At 44.9% G+C, this 21,810-nt stretch overlaps 1 protein-coding gene across 1 annotated transcript in view; it reads right to left on the bottom strand.

Moving 5' to 3' along the window:
- The window catches only part of ARHGAP6 (Rho GTPase activating protein 6), a 656,445-nt gene that overhangs the window by 2,200 nt on the left and 632,435 nt on the right, over positions 1 to 21,810 (bottom strand). The window contains exons 10-12 of the mRNA XM_007951639.1: positions 17,152 to 17,249; positions 5,146 to 5,411; positions 3,385 to 3,465 (exon numbers count right to left, since the gene is read on the bottom strand). Of these exons, the coding sequence (XP_007949830.1) occupies positions 3,385 to 3,465; positions 5,146 to 5,411; positions 17,152 to 17,249 (445 nt within the window). The remainder of the gene's footprint in view (positions 1 to 3,384; positions 3,466 to 5,145; positions 5,412 to 17,151; positions 17,250 to 21,810) is intronic.

The following is a 21,810-nucleotide window of genomic DNA, read 5'->3' as shown; positions in this document are numbered from 1 at the left end:
TTTTCCTTAATGTTTTATTACGGTTTGGGTAAAAGTTTACAGAGCAAATTAGTTTCCTGTTCAACAATTTATACTCATTTTGTTTCATGACCTTAGGTGCAATTCCCTCAATGTAACAGCACTCTTCCCATTTCTTCCCTGGGTTCCCTGTGTCCATTTGTCCTTTTTCCCTGCCCCTTCCTGCCTTCTGAGCTTTGTTTTTGGGCAAACGCTGCCCTTTTGGTCCCCTGGTATTGACTGTTCTAAGGAGTACATTCCTCCCTGGTGTTAATTGTTCACTTTATAGGCCTGTCTATTGTTTGGCTGTGAGTTGATCCCTGGGGTGGATCCAGTTCCAGCCTTGAAGGGTGTCTAAGGGCCACAGTCTCAGGCCCTACAGTCTTGCTGACCAGTAAGTCTGGTCTTTTCCACGATTTTGAACTTTGTTCTCCGTTTTTCTCCCACTCTGTCCAGGACCCCCTATTGTGATCCCAGTCAGACTGGCCACTAGGGGTAGCCAGGGACCATCTATTTCTTCTGGTCTCAGGCTCGGGGAGGCTGTGGTCTGTGTGGCCCATTAGTTCTTTGGACTAACTGGTTCTCTGAGTCTTTGATTTTCTTCACTTTTCCTTGTTCTGGATGGGAAGAGACCAGTGGTTGTATCTTAGGTGGCCACTCACAAGCTTTTAAGACCCCAGCTGCTTCTCCCCATTTAGGATATAGAACATTGTCTTTGGAGACTGTGTTATGCCAACTGACCTAAGTGTCTCGCTGGACTATGGTCCTAAGCCCTCAACCCAATGACTCAGTCCCCCACAGTGTTTGGTTATGGCTAAGAAGTCTGCATCACTTTGCCTCCCGTGTGCTCCACTACATACCTGGGTATATTTGCAGCCCATACAAATACGTATGTAGAAATATTTTCTGCCAAACCTCCATACGCTCATGGGTGTAGTCCCATACACCATCCCACACCTGTTCAACTTGCATGTCCATCGATGTATCCACTTGTAAATCACCGCTTGTTACCACTGTGACTGCGGGATTGGTATACACCGTATTTACCACTGCCGCCTTTACCCTTGCATGCCTCCCACTGTCTTCCTTTGCCTTGGTCATTTTGTGCTGATTTCCTCTTTATTGTGTGTTGCCTTTTCCTTCACCCAAGGTACTACATGTCTACTATCTAGTTAGTGATCCTCCCCCCCCCCCAGTAAACGGTAAAGAATTTTTTCTTTCCGTGTGAAAACCTTTTCTTGACTTTTTTCTAAGAATGGTCTCATACAATAGTAGTCATTTTGTGACTGACTGATTTCACTCAGCATAATGCTCTGGTGGCTTAGTGGATAAGACATTTGGCTGCTAACCAGAAGGTCAGCGGTTCAAACCCATCAGCTGCTCTGCGGAAGGAAGATGGGGTGATCTAGTTCCATAAAGATTTCCAGCCTTGGAAACCCAACGAGGGTCATTATGAGTCGGAGTCAACTCGATGGCAATGAGTTTGGTTTGGTTTTGGTAATGTTCTCTAGGTTCATCCGTGTGAAGAGGCGCTTCATAGATTCATCATTATTCTTTACCACTGTGTAGGATTCCATTGTGTGTATGAGCCATAGTTTGTTTATCCACTCATCAGCTGATGAGCACTTAGGTTGCTTCCCTTTTTTTGTTACTATGAATAAAGCATCAATGAACAGGGGTGTGCATGTGAATGTGTTTATGTGTGCTACAGCTCTTATTTCTCATGAAAAATTATATACCTAGTAGTGGGGTTGTCTGATCTTGTGGTATCTCTATTTCTGACTTGTTAAGAAAGCATCGTACTGTTTTCCCCAGTGATTGTACCATTTCATAATCCCACCAGTAATGTAAGAGAGTTCCACTCTCCCCACACCTTTGTCAGCATCTGTTGTTTTCTGTTTTTATGAACTTTGCTATTAGTGCTGGAGTGAGATGGCATCTCAATGTTGTTTTGATTTGTATCTCTCTGGTGGCTAATGATCATAAGCATCTCTTCACGTATGTGTTGGCCTCCTGAATGTCTTTTTTGGTGAAGTTTCTGGGTCTTTCTGTTATGTTAATGAGTTCGTACTGGAGTGTGTGTGTGGGGGGTCGCAAACCTAATCCCTTCCTAGTGGTTTCTTATAAAAAGAGCAGAATAGATAAAAAGACCCACCCACTGGGCAGAGACCGTGTGAAGAACCATCTACAAGCCAAGGAATGTCAAGGAACCCCCAGGGCTATCTACCGGGAAGGACCCGTCCCTAGAGCTGATGCCATGATTTGGACTTCCAGCCTCCAAAACTGTGAGACAAGAAATTTCAGTTCTTTAAAGACACTCTCTTGTGATGTTTTTCTTACGGCAGTGCTAGCAAACTAAGACAGAAGGTAATGTGGCTATATCTGTAAATTCTTGAAAAAGTTCATGGTTTCTGACCCACTTTCCTATTCTGAAGGAGCCCTGGGGGCACAGTGGTTAAGCATGCAAAAGATCAGTGGTTCAAAAGCAGCAGCCTCTCTGCAGGAGAAACATGAGGCAGTCCGCTTCTGTAAAGATGACAGCCTTGGAAACCCTATGGTGCAGTTCCACTCTGTCCTCTAGGGGCACTGCGAGTCAGAATCAACTCCACAGCAGTGGGTGTGGTTTGGACTTTGCTTCTGTGAAGATTGACAGTCTTGGAAACCCTGTAGTGCAGTTCCACTCTGTCCTCTAGGGGCGCTGTGAGTCAGAATCAGCTCAATGGTAATGGGTTTGGTTTTTGATGGCTTTTCCTATTCTGAGTTTATAATCCTGATGTACTTCCCAAAATTTGAGGAATCTATTAGTAATTGGAAATACACAAACATTTACATGAAAACATTCCTGAGAACATAGTTTATCACAACAAAATAAAAAAGTGAAACAATTGAATTGCCAAAGCATTGGATTTGTAAACTGGAATCTGCATCAGTAAAATACTAGGTAGCCATGAAAAGTTATAATAGAAAAGAAGTTAAAACAAAATAAGCTGTATAGACAGAATGATTCTAACTATGTTTACAAATCAGGGGATCTAGGAGAAGGTCTTTTCTTGCCAGTAGCCCCAGCCGTTCCTTGGCGTTCCTTGGCTTGCAGCTGGTCCCTCATGTGTGTGGTTCCTCCTTGTGTGTGTGTGTGCGCGTGCATGTATGTGTGCATGCGTGCATGCATGTCTGTTCTGCTCTTTCGATAAGGAAATGGAATGAATTCAGGCAAAGGCTGACAGTACCAGTGTGGAAAGTCTAAGTGGATCTTAACCTTTTTTATCCCCGATTTTCGTCATTTTCCAAATATTATTCAATGAACATGCATGATGCTGGTAAAAAGGCAAATACTAAACAAAAATTAAAAAGCATTTGCAAATAGTCTTTAAAAAAATGACATTTCACCTGTCATTCCTGGGTCTTTGGAGCCACTTTTCAATGTTGAATGCCAAGTTCCCCAGATATTGAAAGCTTCCTCTGACATATCTAGGAAAAAATGTAACCCAACATTAAAGTTCAAGGACAAAACCAATAAACAACAGCTTATAGAGCCTCTCCTCTATTCAAATCACTGTATTTGAGATTGTGTTGGATACACACCACTACATGATCCAGACCTGCCTTTCAGAAGCTCCGTTTCACACAGGACTTACACAAATGCTCTGTGCATATCATGGCTGTGGGGGTGGAATAACGGCCCCCAAAGATGCTCATTTCCTAAGCCCCAGAGCCTTGGGATGCGCTAAAATCAACAGGAACTTCACAGAAGTTAAGGATCGTGACATCGGCAGATTATCCTGGGTTATCCAGGTGGACCCGATGTCATCACAAGGGTCCTTAGAAGTGGAAAAGGGAGGCAGAGGAGTTAGTATCAAAGTGATGTGATGTGAGAAGGACTCGGCCCTCCATTGCTGGCTTTGAAGATGGAGGAAGGGACCATGAGCCAAGGAATGCAGGTAGCTTTTGGATGCTGGCAAAGGCAAGAGACTGGCCCATTTTAGACTTCTCACCTCCAGAACTCTAGGATAACAAAGGTATGCTGTTTTCAGCTTCTAAGTTTGGGGTCACATGTTAGAGCAACCACAGGAAAGTCATACAATGAAGTCAGGTGGCAACAGCCCTCTAGGCTCTAGCCACATTAACACAGAGGCAGAAGAACAACAGATAGAGTTTCTACACCGCCTTTAGGAACAGCAGTATCCCTGGCTTTGCAAAAGTTCTCTTTAAGCCACTTCGCTTTTACAAAAGACCTCTATCAGTGCCTGTTTCCACTAATTGAGAGTAATCTGCAGAGGCTCTTCATTTATACAACAAAAGGCAAAAAGTGAGACTAGAGTGCAGCGTTTGTTTTGCAGGAAGCCATTAAAGGAGCAGAGACCCCCTGAGCAGCGAGGGCGACATCACCAAGCTCCTTCCCCGGGAACTATACCCAGCATCTTGGCATCCAGCTGCCACAGTTTTGATGTGTGGCTGGGAACACTGCGTGTTAGTGTTAGTTTAGCTTTTATGTGTTATTTGGTATGATTTTAATAGGTTATATTTGGGGTCTGGGAATGCTCGAACACTTTCCTCGTATAAAGTAACGGTAATTGTTTCTTCGCTTAAAGCCATTTTAACTTATGAAAGATTTCAAAGGAATGCTTGACTTTTGCATAGCGGGAGAAACCAGTCCTCTGCTTGTGGCATTAACGGATTCATTTCCGCGGGCACACATTCATTTGTACATGCCTTTTGTGCACACTGCTTAGAATAATCCCCTGCAGCAGGCTGGCCCACTATCTCCTTAAACCCTCACCACAATCCCCGGGTGGAGCAGATGGTTCAAAGGCTTGCTGCTAACAGGGATGTCTGGGGTCGGATTGACAGGCCCTTCTTCTGAGGCACCTCTGGGTGGCCTCAAACCGCCAACCTGTTGGTTAGCAGCTGAGTGAGCTGACCGTTTGCCCCACCATGGACTCCTGTGCTTGGTCAGCTTCTGAAATATCTAAGAATAAACGCACAGATTGCACGGGTCCCCCAAGACAGCCGGAGTAGGTGTTTAGCAGGGACTCAATAAATGCTCAAGGAATTACAGAGAAATGCAAAGGAAGGCACCAAGCACCCCACACCAGCCCACGTCCAACAAGAGGCTAACCCTTGCACTGGGCCCGTGCTGGCTCCAGTTACCTTTGCCAAGCCTCGGTCCCGGAGAACTTTCTCTCGACCTCGATGGCAAGTGGCCCACCAGCATGTACTGCTCTGGCACTTTGTAAAGCTTCTCCGAGCCCCCCGGCACCGCGTCCTCTTGCATAGCCAGCAGGGAGCGTTCGGACAGCACGGGAGAGTTGTTGTCGTAAGGGGAGATGTCGCCACTGGAGGCCTTGTTAGAGTCTGTGGATGAGTGCCTGCCTCCCCGGGCAAAGGGAACGTCCGACTGCAGCGTGTCAGGGCTTCTGGGGCAAGGAGAAAATGGCAGGAGCGTTAGTGTGGCAACAACGAGTGACAGGTTCAAACAATGCAACCATTACACAAACATGGACACAGAAGCTGAAACGCAAAGACGTTTTGAGAAATATTCCAAGACTTCTACAGAAAGAAGGTGAAAGTGTTTCCATGTAATGGCCAACAGATGGCAGTAAAACGCCACAGATGTTACAGGAAACGGCAGCCAGGGGAAGGGAGGGCAGGGAGGGGAGAGGATGAAACAGAGATGGAACCCTGTGGTATCCAACGTGTGTCACTGAAATAGGAGACGGATTAGTTCCTGGTCCATTTCAAACTTAACATCTAATGGTGCTCAAAGCAAGGAAAAGCTGGGGGATAAATCCTTTACATTGCTCTATATTCTAAACTTAAAAAGAATTCACATAAAAGCACAAGAGAAAACTTTGCTTGAAGTCCGTTAATGGCTTTTGGACGAGTCCACACCCCCATTCCCTTCCACCTCCCAAAGTACTTAAAGGAAGTAAATCCAGGCTTTGAGCAATGATGATATTGCTGTGGGGAATTAGTTCAGTATATAAAATGCTGGCCTAAAAGATCAATATAAGAGCATCCCTGGAGGCCACTGAAGGAACCCTAGTGGCGCGACAGTTAAGTGCTTGGCTGGAAGGTGAAAGGCTGGCAGTTTGGACCCAAACAGCAGTGCCCGAGGAAACATCTAGTGATCTGCTTCGGTAAGACTCACAGCCAAGAAAACCCCATGGGGCAGTTCTCCTCTGTCACGTGCGATTGCTATGAGTTGAAACTGACTCAATGGCACACAGCAACCACAGAGGCCATTGTATTTGAAGGCATGTAAGATGATTCTATAAAGCACCAAGTGGATATGGTAAGACATACTAAGTGGCATACTGATTACGTTTCATACACGTGTGGGTTGTCACAGCAATGGAAAAAACAGTGAAAATGTAAGCGGGACAGGAAAACGAGGGCATTGGGAGCATGGAAGAGCATATGAAGTCTTACCTTGAAACATCTTTCTGTTCTACCTTCCTCAGAAACGGTGGCCCTGACATCTTAAAGGGAACTGATGATAGGTTGATTAAAACGCCAGCACCTGCCCCTGTTGCCCTCTGGCTTAACTGCCCTTTTCTAGTCTTTTCTCTCTTTGACTTTGATTTTTCAAGACAAATCTATGTTCTTCAAGAAGGCAAACCCACCCAAGATGACAGCCCTGACAACCTCGGAGCTGCAGACAATCTTGGAGGCCACCTCTCAGCCAAGTATGGGGCTATCAAACACAGAGTACCGTGAAGAACATGCTCCTCAGAACAATCGACTCGGTGAGACCCAAAGGGTAACATTTGTCCAAACCCAAAGGTGAGAGACAGGGAAGGACAGGGAAACCGGAGGAACGGAAACGGGGAACCGAGGAGGACATAGGGAGAGTGCTGACGCGTGGCAGGGATGGCAACCAATGTCCTGGAACAATTGGTGCATGAGCTACTGATCGGAAAACCAATTTGCTATGTAAACTTTTCACCTAAAGCACGATAAACTGTAAAAAAGAAAAAAAGAGAGAGAGAAACACAAGGGCAAGCCCGTGCCTGAGCAGTACTGGCCCAATCAAACAGTTTGGTACGCTCACAGGGGATTCAGCTTTGTCCAGGGTTTCTGCCAGGGGTTCGGGTCCAGGGAAAGCCAACTGAGCATTTGTGGTGCCTCGCCTGTTACTGAGGCATCAGGGGCTCAGGGACTTTCCTACCCACGTGGTGTGAATAAGCCTGCTCCCTGCCTCATCTCTGCACTGATGTCAGATAATCTTGTGGGAAAAAGGCAGAGGACAACCGTGAGAGTTATTTTCCAGAACTTTAGGCCTCCCCTGAATTTGAAGGGGGGAAAAAAAAGAAAGCACTTCTTCTGGAAAGTGGAGGAAAAGTCTTTAACCACCAGATCTAATCAAAGGGACAAAGCCTCACTCATTCTAGCTGCAGGACTACAACAACAGCAGCAGCAGCAACAACAACAACAACAACAACAACAAAACAACAACAAATCTTGTCTATTGTCATGAGGTAAGGTTCTGGTTGAGGCAACTTCACTCTAAAAAATGAGAAAAAATGAAAAAAAAAAATGAATTGCTAGCTACTGTGGAGGTTCTATTTTCGCACCAGGACTAGGAATTGTATTACTGGGTTAATCTCATTTGTTTCCCTAGTAAATTGACACGTTTCCAGTATAAGAAGCTCCTGGGTTACAAACGTCCAACTTACATACAACCCAACTCGAAGTTACAAACCAACCTCACTAAAGCCTACTATATTAGAAACTCCAGGAACGTACAATGGTTCATAATATCAAAGGGACACTACTCTTTGAGGAGCATCAAAACATTATTATTACTATATTATTATGTTAAAGATGTTTTAGTGTATCTGGAAATGTTTCATTAATGTTTATTATGCATAATGTTTTTATAGGTATGCTATATGCCACATACTAAGACAAACATTTGACTAACTGATATCAGATACAACCATACCTAACTGTTCCGATCCATGTACAAACTCAACTTAAAAGACACACTTAGGAATGGAACTCATTAGACAGTTCAGGGACTGTCAGTAATTAACAAAAGAGTCTGTCTACTCAGCAAGAAGAAGTCACTGGTTTTACATCAATAGTGGTGGGTGCATAAAGCCTTATTTTGTGGGATGTTTGGAAGAGCATTCAACTCATTAGCCAAAACAAAACCACCACCAGGGCTACAAATGTTTCTTGCCCCCTCTGATTGGAGAAAAGTTATTGGAAGGTCATGTTTAGCTCCAAGGGAGCCCGATAACTCTGTTCCAGGTATTGCTCCTCTGTCTTACAAAACGTATGGCATGGAACACTTAACACAAAACGTCAGAAGTTGAAGATTCAGCCAGGAGTTATGTGCATAAAGAGAGATAACTCAGGGGAAAAAAATTCCACGGAGTGAGGAGATTATTTTTAATCTATTGACCTGAATCATGAAATAAATAATTCATCTCTCTTTGCAATGGCTGTCTACAGGGTTCCAAGTCATTGAGGGTCAAGTTGGGCTGGTGTGTTGGAGCTGGTGGGACACTTATACGTGTCATACTCTCTGACTTCACCTTATCACTCTATTATTTTCTTTTCCCCGGCCTCTCAACTTACTTATTATGATATTGATCTACTTTGTGTATTTTTGCAAGCTGCTACAAAAAAGTGATCTTGTACTCATAGGCTATACAGACAAGGAGATCACACCTCCATTAATGGGACAGGGTTGAAAAGGCAGCATGCTTCATGAGAGAATTTACTCTGGTTCAAACACAACACAACACAATCAGAACAATAACAGAAGTAACTGAAGCTCCGTGTTGGTTTTTGTTTTTTCCTCCATTCTCCCCCCTCCATCTTCATATCCATGATTGGGTGGGTGAGAAGGGAGAGAGGGGGCGGTAGAGGGTCACTGTCCCTTTCCTGTGTGTTTCAGGATGACTCTGGAAAATCTGAATGGTTCTCCAAGAGGACCCTGGAGTGCAGTATCGCCATCACCTGAGAACTTGTTCGACATGTAAATTCTTGGATCCCGCCCTAGACAAGACAGCTATATAATTTGTGGGGCCCAGTGTAGATGAATATGAAGTGCCTCTTATTGGGAAATTCTCAATAATTTCAACATGGCAGCAGCAGAGCATAACATCAAGCGTGTGATTCTTCTGAGTGTGGGGCCCCGTGTGACTGCACAGGTCACTCGAAGAGGTCCTCCAGGTGACTGTGATGCACAGGGACATTGGAGAACCACTCACAACCCAACACTCCCTCCCTGCCTTCATCTGTAGCTGTGGCAATGGGCGACGGGTCTGCTCAACTACAGATTAAGAGGGAAACCATGGATGGTGGCTAAAGCTGCAGGGCGGGCAGTGGGGTGAGTGTGGGGTTCTATTGGAGAATAGAGGCCCTGCTGGGCAAAGAAGGAGGGTGTGCCTATTCCAGCTGGCACCTGGGCCTCCTCTCTCTGCAGTGGTAACTGAATGCATTTTGGTTGAGGATCAGAACATGTTAAGGTGTGTGTGAGGGGGTGGGGCAAGAGAGGCCAACCCACCTTTCCCTGTTCTTCTGGTTCATTCTCCTAAATCAAGCCACTAAAGTAAACTAAAGGGCCCCAACCTGGAGTGAACCCGGAGAAGGTCACTGAAGCTGCACCCTGGTCATAGAGATGTCTCTCAGTGGGCACAGCCTTGAACTTTGGGGGGTGGCTGGGGCCATGACCAGGGGCATAAGGCAGAGGTGGCCACCTACTGAGAGCTGATCCTTCCTCTTTCAGCCATTCAGTGTGTCTTGGTCATGGAAAGGGTTACAGTTTGAGTACACACAGCAAGCAGCTTTGTGAACTACACTGACATGAAACAACCCTTTGGCCTGTGACAACAGTAAAAGCTCACATTTAGACCGTGTTCGTCATGTGCCAGGCAGAAATTTCCAGAGCCCACATGTAAGCCCGAGTGGGGGCTAGATGCTCAGACACTGCGGACACTCTCATTCCACATCTATGTTTCATCTATCTGCTCATTTTCTGCTTCTGAATCTTTCTATTCTAACCTGAAGTTTCTGGGACATTCCGAATTTTGTAGAAGTTTTTAGAAAGGCACTTTGGCAAATGCCTCAATAAATTAGGTAACATTTATTATGAAGCTTTGTAAGATTTTTCATCTGAAAAACAAATCAGAAAATAAGTCCTCATGATCCAGAAATTCTGTGAGCGGGTGGGACATGAAATAAACGCCAGCAGAGCGGGATGGAAATGTGGGAGCTGCAGACAGGAAGGAAGACTTCCCTGAGTCTGCAAACGGGTGGGGGGTGGGGAAGAGAGAGGAAAAAATGGGAGACCCGTCCCCGCAAGCTATAACTGCCAGGCGCAAGGTCCCGCGAGGGTGGCTACAACCCCCACTATGAGTCCACTCGGGTCTCCCTGGGTGGGCATTGCCTTCTAGCTCCAATCTCTGGACATCAGTGAGAAAATGAGCCCAGGAGGTGGGTTATTAGTGATTTTCCATGGGGCACTCAGAGTCAAATCTAGGAAAAGGGGCACCCCTCTAGGTATCACTGAAAAATGAGCCACGCGGCCATCAAACATCTTCTCTAAGACTTGACCAACTGTAAGAAGATAGTTTTGAGCTCAGAGTCCCAAGCAAGCACATCAAAATATTCACATATTCCTTTATAGAAAAGTAGTGATTCTCTGAGGGATAGTCTCAAAACACACAGTGGTGGCCTCTCTTTGAAGTCTCAGGGCTTAATGGATCAAGGTAGAGAGTGTTGGGTGGATGGGCTGCCCATTGTCTGGGTTTGCCTCCAGGCATGGTGAATTTCCTCATGAGATCTGAAAAGCCCAGGCCCACCCACACCACGCATGGGCAGTTTCAGCTAACCAAACAGGCCCGGGATGAGCATGGAGACTGAGTCACGTTCTCACCCTTAGCGTGGTCCCTCCAGGTCAGGGTGTAAACGCGCTGGCTGGGTGCTGTGGGCAAGCCTGCCCTGCAGCCGGGAGCACAGAACTTGTTCTGTGGATAAATGGAAAACTCCAGTTCAAGCGCTGAGCTGCCTCAGCGAGCAACACCCGAGGAGATGCCAAACTTGTGCTGGCTGTATCCTTGGCTCAACCGTTCCACTGCTAAACCTCAGTGTGCTGGAACTTAAAGCACGTAGCCATCTCGGACGCTATGAACTGTGCTGGCAAAGGAATCTGCTGCCAGAGCAGCTCGGGAGTTAGGGAGGATTTCCACGTCAATCATGCTCCGTTCTACAAAGCATCTCTTAGGCCCCCAACGCCCAAGAGGAGCTGAACACGGATCTAAACTCACCACCCAACCACACCAGCACCCTGCACATCAGAGCTTATATTGGGTCTTGGTGTAAGTTTTCCCTTTAGTTAATTTGCTCCCAATAGGCTTGGTGTAGGGAGACATTCATCACAGGTGATTATCAAACAATGTGGATTTCATCCATTTCGGTTAGCGTGCCTGATAAAACATCTTCAAATTCATATTTTGCAAAGTCATGAAGAAGCTGTGAATCACAGGAAAGATTTGAAAAGAAAGGGGGTGATGTGCTTTATTGCTTTGTCCCTTTTGGGTGCACTTTCCACAAAAGGCACATTCACACTCATTGGAATGTTCCGTTATGAAACTCCCTATTCCACATCAAGTTTTTCCCTGAAACTGTGTAGCTGAGGAGGCTTTTTTGGTTTGGGCAATGTATTCATGTGAGTGTGTGTGTGTGCGTGTGTGCAATGCTGTTATTTCCAGGGAACTGGAATGGAAGGACCATCAAGGACACCAGCCACTGCAGCTCAGTAGGGTTCAATGCTGTCACGCTACACTGATCCAGTCAGACTTCTTCTCTCTTAAAACTTCCTGAAAACCTTTCTGGTTTTATAAATCCTCAGAAAAGGAAAACGAAAACTTGAGTCCATCCCATAATACTCCAAGAGAATGCTTTTGGGGAAGAAGACATTTTTTTTTTCACAGTGATCTTTGGAAGAGTAAAAGAAATGATCAACCTGATATTTATTTGATAATTTCAATGTGATACCTCTAAACTACAAGAAAGCCTGACACTTCCAGAGGAAAGAAGGTAGACTTCTTCTTTGACACCCAAGGAGCCTGGGACAAAAAGTAAAATGTACGCCCCTATATACCTGCTTTCATATAATTTTAATGGTTAAAATTTCCCCCAACAGCAGAAAGACTTACATGCAGAACACCCAAGTCAGGGAGATGCACCCACTTACTCTAGGGAGAGACACTCCTTGGAGCAATCGGCCATGGAGCACCAGAGGGGCAGCGTTCACATGGAGGGAAAGCTGAACAGACAGGAGTGAACAGTTAAGACGGGCACAGGGGAGGAGAGGGGTCACAGAAGAGGGAGGGGAGGAGAGTGGGCTAGGATTGGGGATGGTAATCAGGGTGTGAAATCCAATGTACATGAAGTGTTGAATGTAAAACAAATTCTGCTCTGTAAATTTGCACTCAAAGCACGTTACAAAAAAAAAAAAAAAAAGATAAGCAAAGAAGTAGATTTTGAATATATTTTTGATGTGTTTCCCTTCCACTTAAGGCCCATTTTACTTTCTGCTTCAGGCTCCAACAAGGGTTGGCACTGCACTAGTCTTTTTAAAACTTTTTGACATTTTGTTCAGCATGGAATTTTTGCACTAATTCTGATTATTGAAAATTCTAATTTCCAACAGCGTTTCTTTTAATGACTGAGTTGTGATGCCCCTCACACACCTCACCCTACCCCCGCCCTGCTCTGGTACCTCTGTTCTGTTGCAAACTCCTGCATCCAGTACGACTATCCTCTTTGATTAACCTTCGATTCTCACCCCCCTATTTCCACGCATCCATATGGCAAAGAGAGGACAGCAAATCTATTTTAAGTACCTTTGAAGGAAAGAACATCTAATTCTGATCAATATACCAGATAAGCAATTGAAAACTGGAAGTTTCGCATCCTTTGTGATACAAATCTCCTTTAATCTCTTTGGCATCCTGTGTTGGGTGAAGCCACAAATGTTAAGTAGACAAGCACCAGAAAAATCATAAATCTTCCTTTTACTCCCTCAATTCCCAGCGTTGCATAAAGAAGGGAAAAATCCAAACCAGAACAAAACATTACGTTCCCAAATATCACAACATGTTTGATCTTTCAAAATTATGACAAACATTTTCTTGTTGTTGGTCATAAACTTTTGAAAACTTGTTTCTTCGTCCCTCCAAAGAAAATCTTGTGCAGTTTCCACTTGGCATCACAGGGTACTACCCCCTCTTTTTTAGAAACAAACAAACAAAAATCAATCTCAACCTTTTAGCTGATTTTTCACTAAGTAAGGGCTGCACAAGAACCCTGTCCATGCCCGCTGTGCCGTGGCTCACCCAGGTGCCCGACCTCATTACCTGCAAGCATGCAGGAACCTCTAGGTCCTCCCAAAATCTACCTGCACTGTGGCAAGCAGCTCATCTTCCCCATCTGTGCCACTGCCATTCACTCTCTGTCTCAGAACCAACACAACTCCCTGATGTCTATCAGACATGCACGTACAGGTGGGCTTTGCTTGCAGACATAACGCAACAGTTCAAAGTGGATGCTTTATTAAAGCTGTATTGCTTTTGTCGATTGCTATCTTGTGGAAGCCAAGGTAGAATCGAGTGATACCCAAGTCTTTGGTCAGTGGTTACAAATGAACAAAATGGTGAAATCTGAAGTAACCTGATAGCACATGCATTGGACACAATTCTAAGAGTACAACTCTATCAGACTGGTACCAGCTTTTCTGTCTCTAGTTTATGGATGAGGAAACTAAGACAGAAGGAGATTAATGACTATCCCCAAGACCACACAGCTAATAGCAGTAGAACTGGAATTCAAACTCAGCTGGTCTGGCTCTGGATCTGAAGCTTGTAACCAGTGTGTTATACTACAAAGCTATCACTGGAACACTGTGTTATTGATGGATAACTGATATGACAATGCAGCCAGCACCGTACGGCAGCTTGGGAGACCAAAATCTATCATCACTGTAAGCTACTGTCACTGCCTCTTGACTTAAGCATTATCTCTTAGCCAGCCCTGGTGGTGCAGTGGTTAAGTGCTTGGCTGCTAACTGGAAAGAGAGCGGTTCAAACTCTCCCTGCGGAAGATGTGGCAGTCTGGTTCCATAAAGACAATAGCCTTGGAAACCCTATGGGGTAGTTCTACTCTGTCTTACAGAATGTCTATAGTTGGCATAATCTCAATGGCAGTGTGGGTTTGGTTTGTCCCTCTGTCTGGTCAGCCTCCTTCTTATGCCCCAGCCAGCCAACATATTTACTGTTCCAGCCAGGGCCTGGTTCAAGCTCCCCAACTCTCCTCCTCAGTCTTTGAAGTTCACTGCAAATCCTTCCTCTTTCTGAAAGCCAGCCCCGAGACTACAGGTCACACCTCTTTCCCTTCTTCACACTGCATGTGGCTTTCCAGTCTGTAACAGTGATTCCCTTCCTTTCTCAATACACAAATCCCTTTGGAATGTCAAAAGTCTCCGAGTCCCTGTGTGCCAGGTAACCCACGTGGTGCTTCTAAGCCAGGGAACCCCAGCCCTGGTGGCGAATTCAGTCACACAGGGAGCTTAGAACCAAAGGAATCAGCAGCTCTGGGGGTGGTGATGGGACTCTGTCAGGCTCCCCAGGTGATTCCAGTAGGCAGGCAAGTGTGGTCTAGCATATCCTGTTTTGCACTGAGACATCCTTCCTAACATGCTGCCTATGATGGTGACCCTTGAGGCCTCCAACAAGTCTGCAAGCTCTTCAAGGCAAGAACAAGCCTTGATGTTTGCAGCCCTTGCTAATCCAAGCGTGGATCACAGAGCAGCAGCTGCACCTGGGAGCTTGTTCACAATGCAGATTCTTAGGCCCCCGGATCCACTAATTCACTAACAGTATTTGAGCAGGATCTCCTGGAAATTGTATTATAAATGAAGCTTAATGAGAGGCTCACAAATAGAAATGTTGCCACGTCTGTTTTCTTGCACAAGGGAAGGAGATGAATGAGTTCATTAAAGTTTTGCTGATAGAGGATCTGCTGTGAAGAAAAGCCATTGGTTAGCTGAAATTAGAAAGCATACCATCACGAGGGTAGAAGTCTCAGAAAGATTTAACCGAGCCCAACTGTGATATGAAAAACCAGGCTATGATCAGACCAGCCCATTTGCTGTAATCTGAAGATGGTTTACGTCACCTGGTGGTACTTGGGGTCTGAATCCAGGCAAGCTGTCTTCCTTGAACCTGAATATGGCCTGATAATGATGAGTGCAGAGGTGGGCTATTTAAAAGATGCATTTGAAAGGGTGACCCAATTAAAAGTTCTCTGCTTATCAGTGAGTAAGAAATGGGGCAAAGTCGAATTTAGCTGGTGGCTGCTAAATGAAAGGTCAGCAGTTTGAACCCACCCAGGGTCTCCATGGGCACAGGCCCTGGAGAGCTGCTCTGGTAAAGATTACAACCTAGGAAATCCTATGGGGTAGCTCGATTCTGTAACACATGGGGTCACTATGAGTCAAAACTGACTGCATAGCACCCAAGAAAAACAACATTAACATCCTGACCTGGGAAACAATGGGGACTTCATAATGTAGAATTTCTCTTCACCAAATTGCTTTTAGCAGTCTAGGAATTTTTTATATTTAAAATAGCTTTAAATGGAAATTAATTTATTAAATCTGACATCGATACATAGGAATAACTTATCATATGTCATTGCTTCTAAGACACCATTGGGTATAAGACATACCATACTCTGGTAGCGTAGTGCCTAAGGTACTTGACTGCTAACCAGAAGGCTGGAAGTTCAAACCCACCAGCCACTCCTCAGAAGGAAGGTTGGGCAATCTACTTCTGTAGTGATACTGCCTCGGAAACCCAAGGAGGGATCACTATGAGTTGTGTCTGACTTGACGGCATGTAACAACAACAACAACAACAACAATACTGTATATCTGACCAAGAAATGCTATGAATTAAAGTAGGACATTAGTCATTGACTGTTAAGATTCATCCGAAATTCAGAGATGAAAAAATACAGGGAAAATGTGTCTTTGAATTGTTGAAATCCAGTAGATTAGAAATGCATTATAAACGACACTTTCATGAGAGGATAACAGTAACTTTCCTGTCACCAATTCAAGGTCCACTGTCATGGCAGTAACATGGCACTTGGATAATGATGTGGTATTATCTCCTTAACTGACTTTGCCAAAAGCTCAGCACCTCCATCCACTCTGCCTTTGAGTGTGTGTGTGTGTTGGTATTAACCATGAAATCTAACTAATACAAAAATTCAGAGCTTCTCCTTTGGGGATAAAAATGGCTGCCAGTCATTGCCTACAGCATGACATCCATTTTTCTCATTGTAAACATGACCAATGTAGAGACCACTGTGCATTTTTACCAATAGGACACTAGCTACAGGGAACAGGAGAGCCAAGAGGGTGCCTACCTCTAATTCCAAATGGGCCACTAGACCTCACTCGGCTAAGGCCTGTCTTATGGTTCAGCAACATACCACTCTCGCCAGTGGGGCTAAACCCATAAGAGACATCCAGGAGCTGCTTTATCAGCCTCTGAGCACAGCCCTCAGGATTCCAGAAGTAGAATCAATGGTGCACTTCATACTCCCCGGAGCTTCTTGCCAGTGATTTAGGGCTCCCCTTCCCACCACAGGAGCTCTGGTAGCGCAGTGCCTAAGGCACTTGACTGTTAACCAGAAGGCTGGTGGTTCAAACCCACCAGCCACTCCTCGGAAGGAAAATTGGGCAATCTACTTCTGTAGTGATACTGCCTCAGAAACTCAAGGAGGGGTCGTTATGAGTTGGGTCTGACTCGATGGCACACAACAACAACAACTTCCCACCACATGTCCCATCCCCAATAAACACTGTCAAAAGTTCCTAAATGGGCTAAAGGAAGCCAGCGAAGTGGGAGGAGTCCCGGAAAAATCCTATAAAGGGGTTTTAATGTGATAAGAGGACTGGTAAAACTGAAGTATTTTTTGGTTAGGTGGACTGATCAGATCTGCAAAAAATAACCAAAATTTCATTTCAAGTCACACTTCATGGAGTTATGCAAAGCCTTCTAATTCTTTAGAGGTGGAAAGAGAAATTCCCAACACAGATTCAGAAGAGAGAAAAACAGCAATACTCACGATGACTGGGAAGCCTTTCTTCTGAGCAAATAGTCCACAACATCAGGATCGGTCTCCAACAGGCTGATGAGCACTTCGTTCTGGAGATCTGGGGAAACCTGGATGGACCAATGATGTGGCATGAATACAACCATATTGGAAAAGTACAATGTGATCCTTAGCAACTTTACAACAGCATAAAACAGAGCCATACACATTATAAGAGAGCAAAGTGACCTGACTAAAATCAAATCTGTGCCAATGCATACACCCAGTTTAATCCTAAAGACAAGCTGGGTGATTACCAAATTGTCATATTCAATCCAAGTACCACCCCTCCTATGCTGGGAGCAGGTCCAAACTAATCACTCGGATGCCTCTGTTGCTCAGATTACATTTTCTTGGCTTTGAATAAGCAAAATATAGTGGGTTAAGAGGTATGGTGTTCATAATTTATTGTCTAAATGGGGACATTTTCTAGTTCAGATTAGTAATTATGCCAAGAGAACAGGCATATATTATGATTGTCCTGGGCAGTTCTAGAACATGTGGTCAGTCTCTTAAGAGGACAGGCATTTGAGCCAGGCTGCCCATGTTTGAATCCAAGCTCTACCACTTACTAGCTGTGGGATCTTTGACCAAAACCCAAAACCAAGCCCAACGCCATTGAGTCAATTCTCACTCATCGTGACCCCGCAGACAGAGCAGAACTGCCTCATAGAGTTTCCACTGGCCCATAAACCAAACAAACCGAACTCACTGCCATGGAGTCGATTCTGACTCATAGTGACCCCCATTGGGTTTCCAAGGCAGTAAATCTTTATGGAAGTAGATTGCCCCATCTTCCTTCTGTGGAGTGGCTGGTGGGTTTGAACTGCCAACCTTCTGGTTAGTAGTCAAATGCCTTAGGCACTACACCACCAGAGCTCTTTACCTGGCCCATGTTGTTGTTGCTGTTGTTATGTGCCGTCAAGTTGGACCCAACTCATAGCGACCCCTCCTTGGGTACCCGAGGTGGTATCACTATGGAAGTAGATTGCCCCATCTTCCTTCCAAGGAGTGGCTGGTGGGTTTCAACCACCAGCCTTCTGGTTAGCAGTCAAGTGTCTTAGGTACTACGCTACCAGAGCTCTTTACCTGACCCGTCGTAAATACTAAAAACAAAAACCATGCTGGCTGCTGCACTTGCACATGCCACTTTAACATTCTGTGCTGCCTTAGCTCCCTTCCTGGATCCTGGTCCAGCCCCAATTAACAGTTTCTTGCTTCTTAATTCCATGAGGCATTTGCTGGAGTTCAATTGATGAGCAACACATGCTTCTCTAAGGCCAAGCCACAGTGCATTGGAAGACAGCCTCACAGCCCTGACTCACATATATGGGAATGGTCAATGAGAGAACACTGAACCCAGCTCCACTGGCTTTTGACTGTAGATGCTGGTAGTCCAACCAAAGGAAACGGAAACTATTGGGAGAAAATAAAGTTTCAGTCTGACTCTCTCACACGTGGCCTCAGAGAGAAGACTCTTAATGACTGCAAGGGCAAGTCTTCTGAGAATAAGTGGTTGGTGGAAGAATTTGCCTCGTGCTTCTTGCAGAACTCAATTGCTATTGAGTTCTGTGAAGCTGGAAACAATTTTATTAATAAAAACAGGGATGAGAAAACTCTTTCCTTTTCTCATAAATCTGTTCCTCTGACTTCATCCTGCTTCTTCATTACCCACATCGCCAAACCCTACTTGCATAAGCTCGCGATCTCAGAATTGTATTCCAGCCTCTGTGGCCTCAACCCTCCATACTTGGAATCAGGAGATCGACTTGATTCATCATGTATGTTATTGCTGTCCTTTCTCTTCCCTTCCAACTGAGTTACCCAAGTTTGAGTCCTAATTACTCCCTTGTAATGGTCATCTGTTGGCCATTAGAAGCCTCCATTTCCCTCTTCTCATAACTTTTATACTCTGGTTTTCCTTTGAGAAATCAACTGCTCCTAACCCTTAGCTCAACGGTAAAAGCACACACCCTAGTCTAAGTTAAACAATCATTCCATTCCCCAGACCACTGTGGTTGCATGTAGCTGTGAGAAACGGTCAAGTGACTCCATTTGAGGCAATGAAAAGCCACGAGAAGTCGCCTGAGACTTCTGAGAAAGAGGTACAGGACCTAGAAACCTGTGGTCACCCTGGGACCATACGAGGCCTGAGCACTGTATCAACAAATGAGGAAACAGTGCCAAGAAATCAAGTCAGAGGGAAAAGAGATCTCTTGACATCATTTAAGTCCCGGGTAAAGCTGTGCCTGAAGTCACATTTCATTCTTGGATTGTTCGGCTATGTGAACTCCCTTAAGTTAGACTGAGTTGAGTTCTTAGTTGAAAGGAAATATACATCCTTGATGGTCCTTTGATGCAATAGCTTGATAACTTATGTACTAGCTATCTTCTTCAACATGTACATCATATTTCTTCTCTAAGTGGTTGTCAGAATGCTCTGATCAAAATACATTCCCTCTCAAAAACCTTCTGTTCCCTACAGCTGAGGCCCGCCACTTGCTCACTGTCTTTAATATGTAATGTATTTCTGATCTCCTACCCTAGGGGGCATCCTCCTACACCCTCTACTTCAGCACCATTGCACTTCACACTTTTGGCCTTTTCCCATCCCTATTCCTTTAATTACCTAGATATTTGGTCAAGAGCCCTGTTGGTGCTTACTGAGTGCCAGGCACTGAATGCCGGGGACTGAGCTGCAAATCAAACACATCATAACCTTTGTCCTTAATAGAGTGGATCAAAGGGAGAAAAACAAAGCAGAGAAGGGTGATGGAGGGTGCTGGGGGGAGAGAGGCCACAGAGAAGCTGATATTTTAGCAGAGAATAGAGGTTGATGAAAGTGCTGGAGGAAATTATTCCAGGCAGAAGGGAAAATAATAATAAAAAAAAACAGTGAAAATCTTGATTCAGGATCAGCAAGGAGGTCAGTGAGGTTGGAAGAGGGTGAGGAAGGAGGCGAGTAGTAGGAAGTGGGTCAGTGAGGTGGCCAGGGCCAGATGTTGTGATCCTCATGGGTAATGTTAAGGGCATCTGTTCTCATTCTAAGTGGGATAGGGAGCCACTGGAGGGTTGAGCAGAGGACTGACAGGAACTGACATCACTGACTATTGACTTGAGAATAGATATCAGGGAGGCAAGGGGAGGCCAGAGGGAAGCCAGAAAGGAGCTGCTGAAATCATCCAGATGAGAGACGATGGAGTGATGAAGCAGGAGGATGAAGTAATGAGGAATATCTGGATGCCGGGGAGAGTGAAGATAGACGGACTGATAGAGAGAGGAACAAGAAGAGGGAGGAGAAAGAGAAAGAGAAGAAGGAGAAGTAGTAGTAGTAGTAGAAGAAGAAAGGATAACTTCAATGCCTGGGGCCTGGGCAACCAGAAGGATGGCTGGCCGTCGCCTGGTGTGGAGAAGCTAGAGGAGGAGGCGGCCGGGGGACAACATTAGGAGTTTGGCATATTAAGGTTGAGAGGCCTGTGAAACACCCATGTGAAGAAGGTATCTAATTGGCAGTTGGGTTTGAGGGTCTGGAGCTCAGGGGAGAGGCCCGAGCTGGAGATAGAAATTTAAGAGACACACACAGATGGCAATTAAAGCTGTCTGACTGTGCAATGGCCTGGGGATGAAAATGGGAAGGAAAGAGAAGAGGGCGGGGCTTTTAGGTCAGGGTTGAGAGCTTCCATTCTCTTACTTCATAGAGCAAATTAAACAAATCAAAGGACCAAATGACTGATACTTTCTGCCGTAATTTCTGCAAACAACATAACACATCAGATATGCGCTATTATATCAATGTCTTTTAAAAATACCATCTAAGGGGTGAAATTAAGGAGAGAACTCATTGAAAAATGAACAGTGGGGCAAAAGATAATATAGACCAAAAATGTAGACCTAGAACCCTTTTAACAAGAATCTTCCATAACCAAATTAGGAAAAATGCATACACTTCCCTTTAATTCTTTTCACTGAAATTTACTATGCTTACACATGTCATAAAAAGTTTTGTCCCAAGCATCAAGCCATTCCCACTAACAAATAACTGGCCAGAGCACATGTCTTTTCGAGTGGTGCAGGCATCATAGTATTAATTCTACAAACGGAGATGGATATGGCTAATGATAAATTATCTATTTGGATGCATTAGTACAACAGGTTAGAGGATGTATCATTATTGTAAAAATAACTGTCCATACATTTTGTTAAAATATTCTGTAATTCTGTACAATTTTTACTCATTCGACTAGCTTTCCAAAACCAAACAGCAAACTCACTGTCATCGAGTTAATACCAACTCCTAGCGACTCCCTTTGGGTTTCCAAGGCTCCTTTACAGAAGTAGACTGACCAACCTTCCTTCCACAGAGTGGCTGGTGGGTTGGAACCACCAACCTTCTGATTAGCAGTCAAATGCCTTAGGCACTACGCCACCAGAGGTCCAAGTAGTTAACTAGCCTTAACCATCAATAATTTATTGAGGTGTAGTCCCTGGGCACTGCAAATGGTTAAGCCCTGTGCTACTAACGGAAAGGTTGGCAGTCTGAACACAGTCAGAGGCTCTTGGGAGGGAAGGCCAGGCGATCGCCTTCGGAAAGGCCTTGAAAACCCTACAGAGCACAGTTCTCCTCTAAAACAC

The sequence above is a fragment of the Orycteropus afer genome, unplaced genomic scaffold, assembly GCF_000298275.1.
Source record: "Orycteropus afer afer isolate SDZICR_OR568_19922 unplaced genomic scaffold, OryAfe1.0 scaffold00304, whole genome shotgun sequence".
NCBI classification, from domain to species: Eukaryota; Metazoa; Chordata; class Mammalia; order Tubulidentata; family Orycteropodidae; genus Orycteropus; species Orycteropus afer.
Note: the sequence above shows the minus strand (reverse complement) of the source record. Positions and strands in the feature narration are given on the sequence as shown.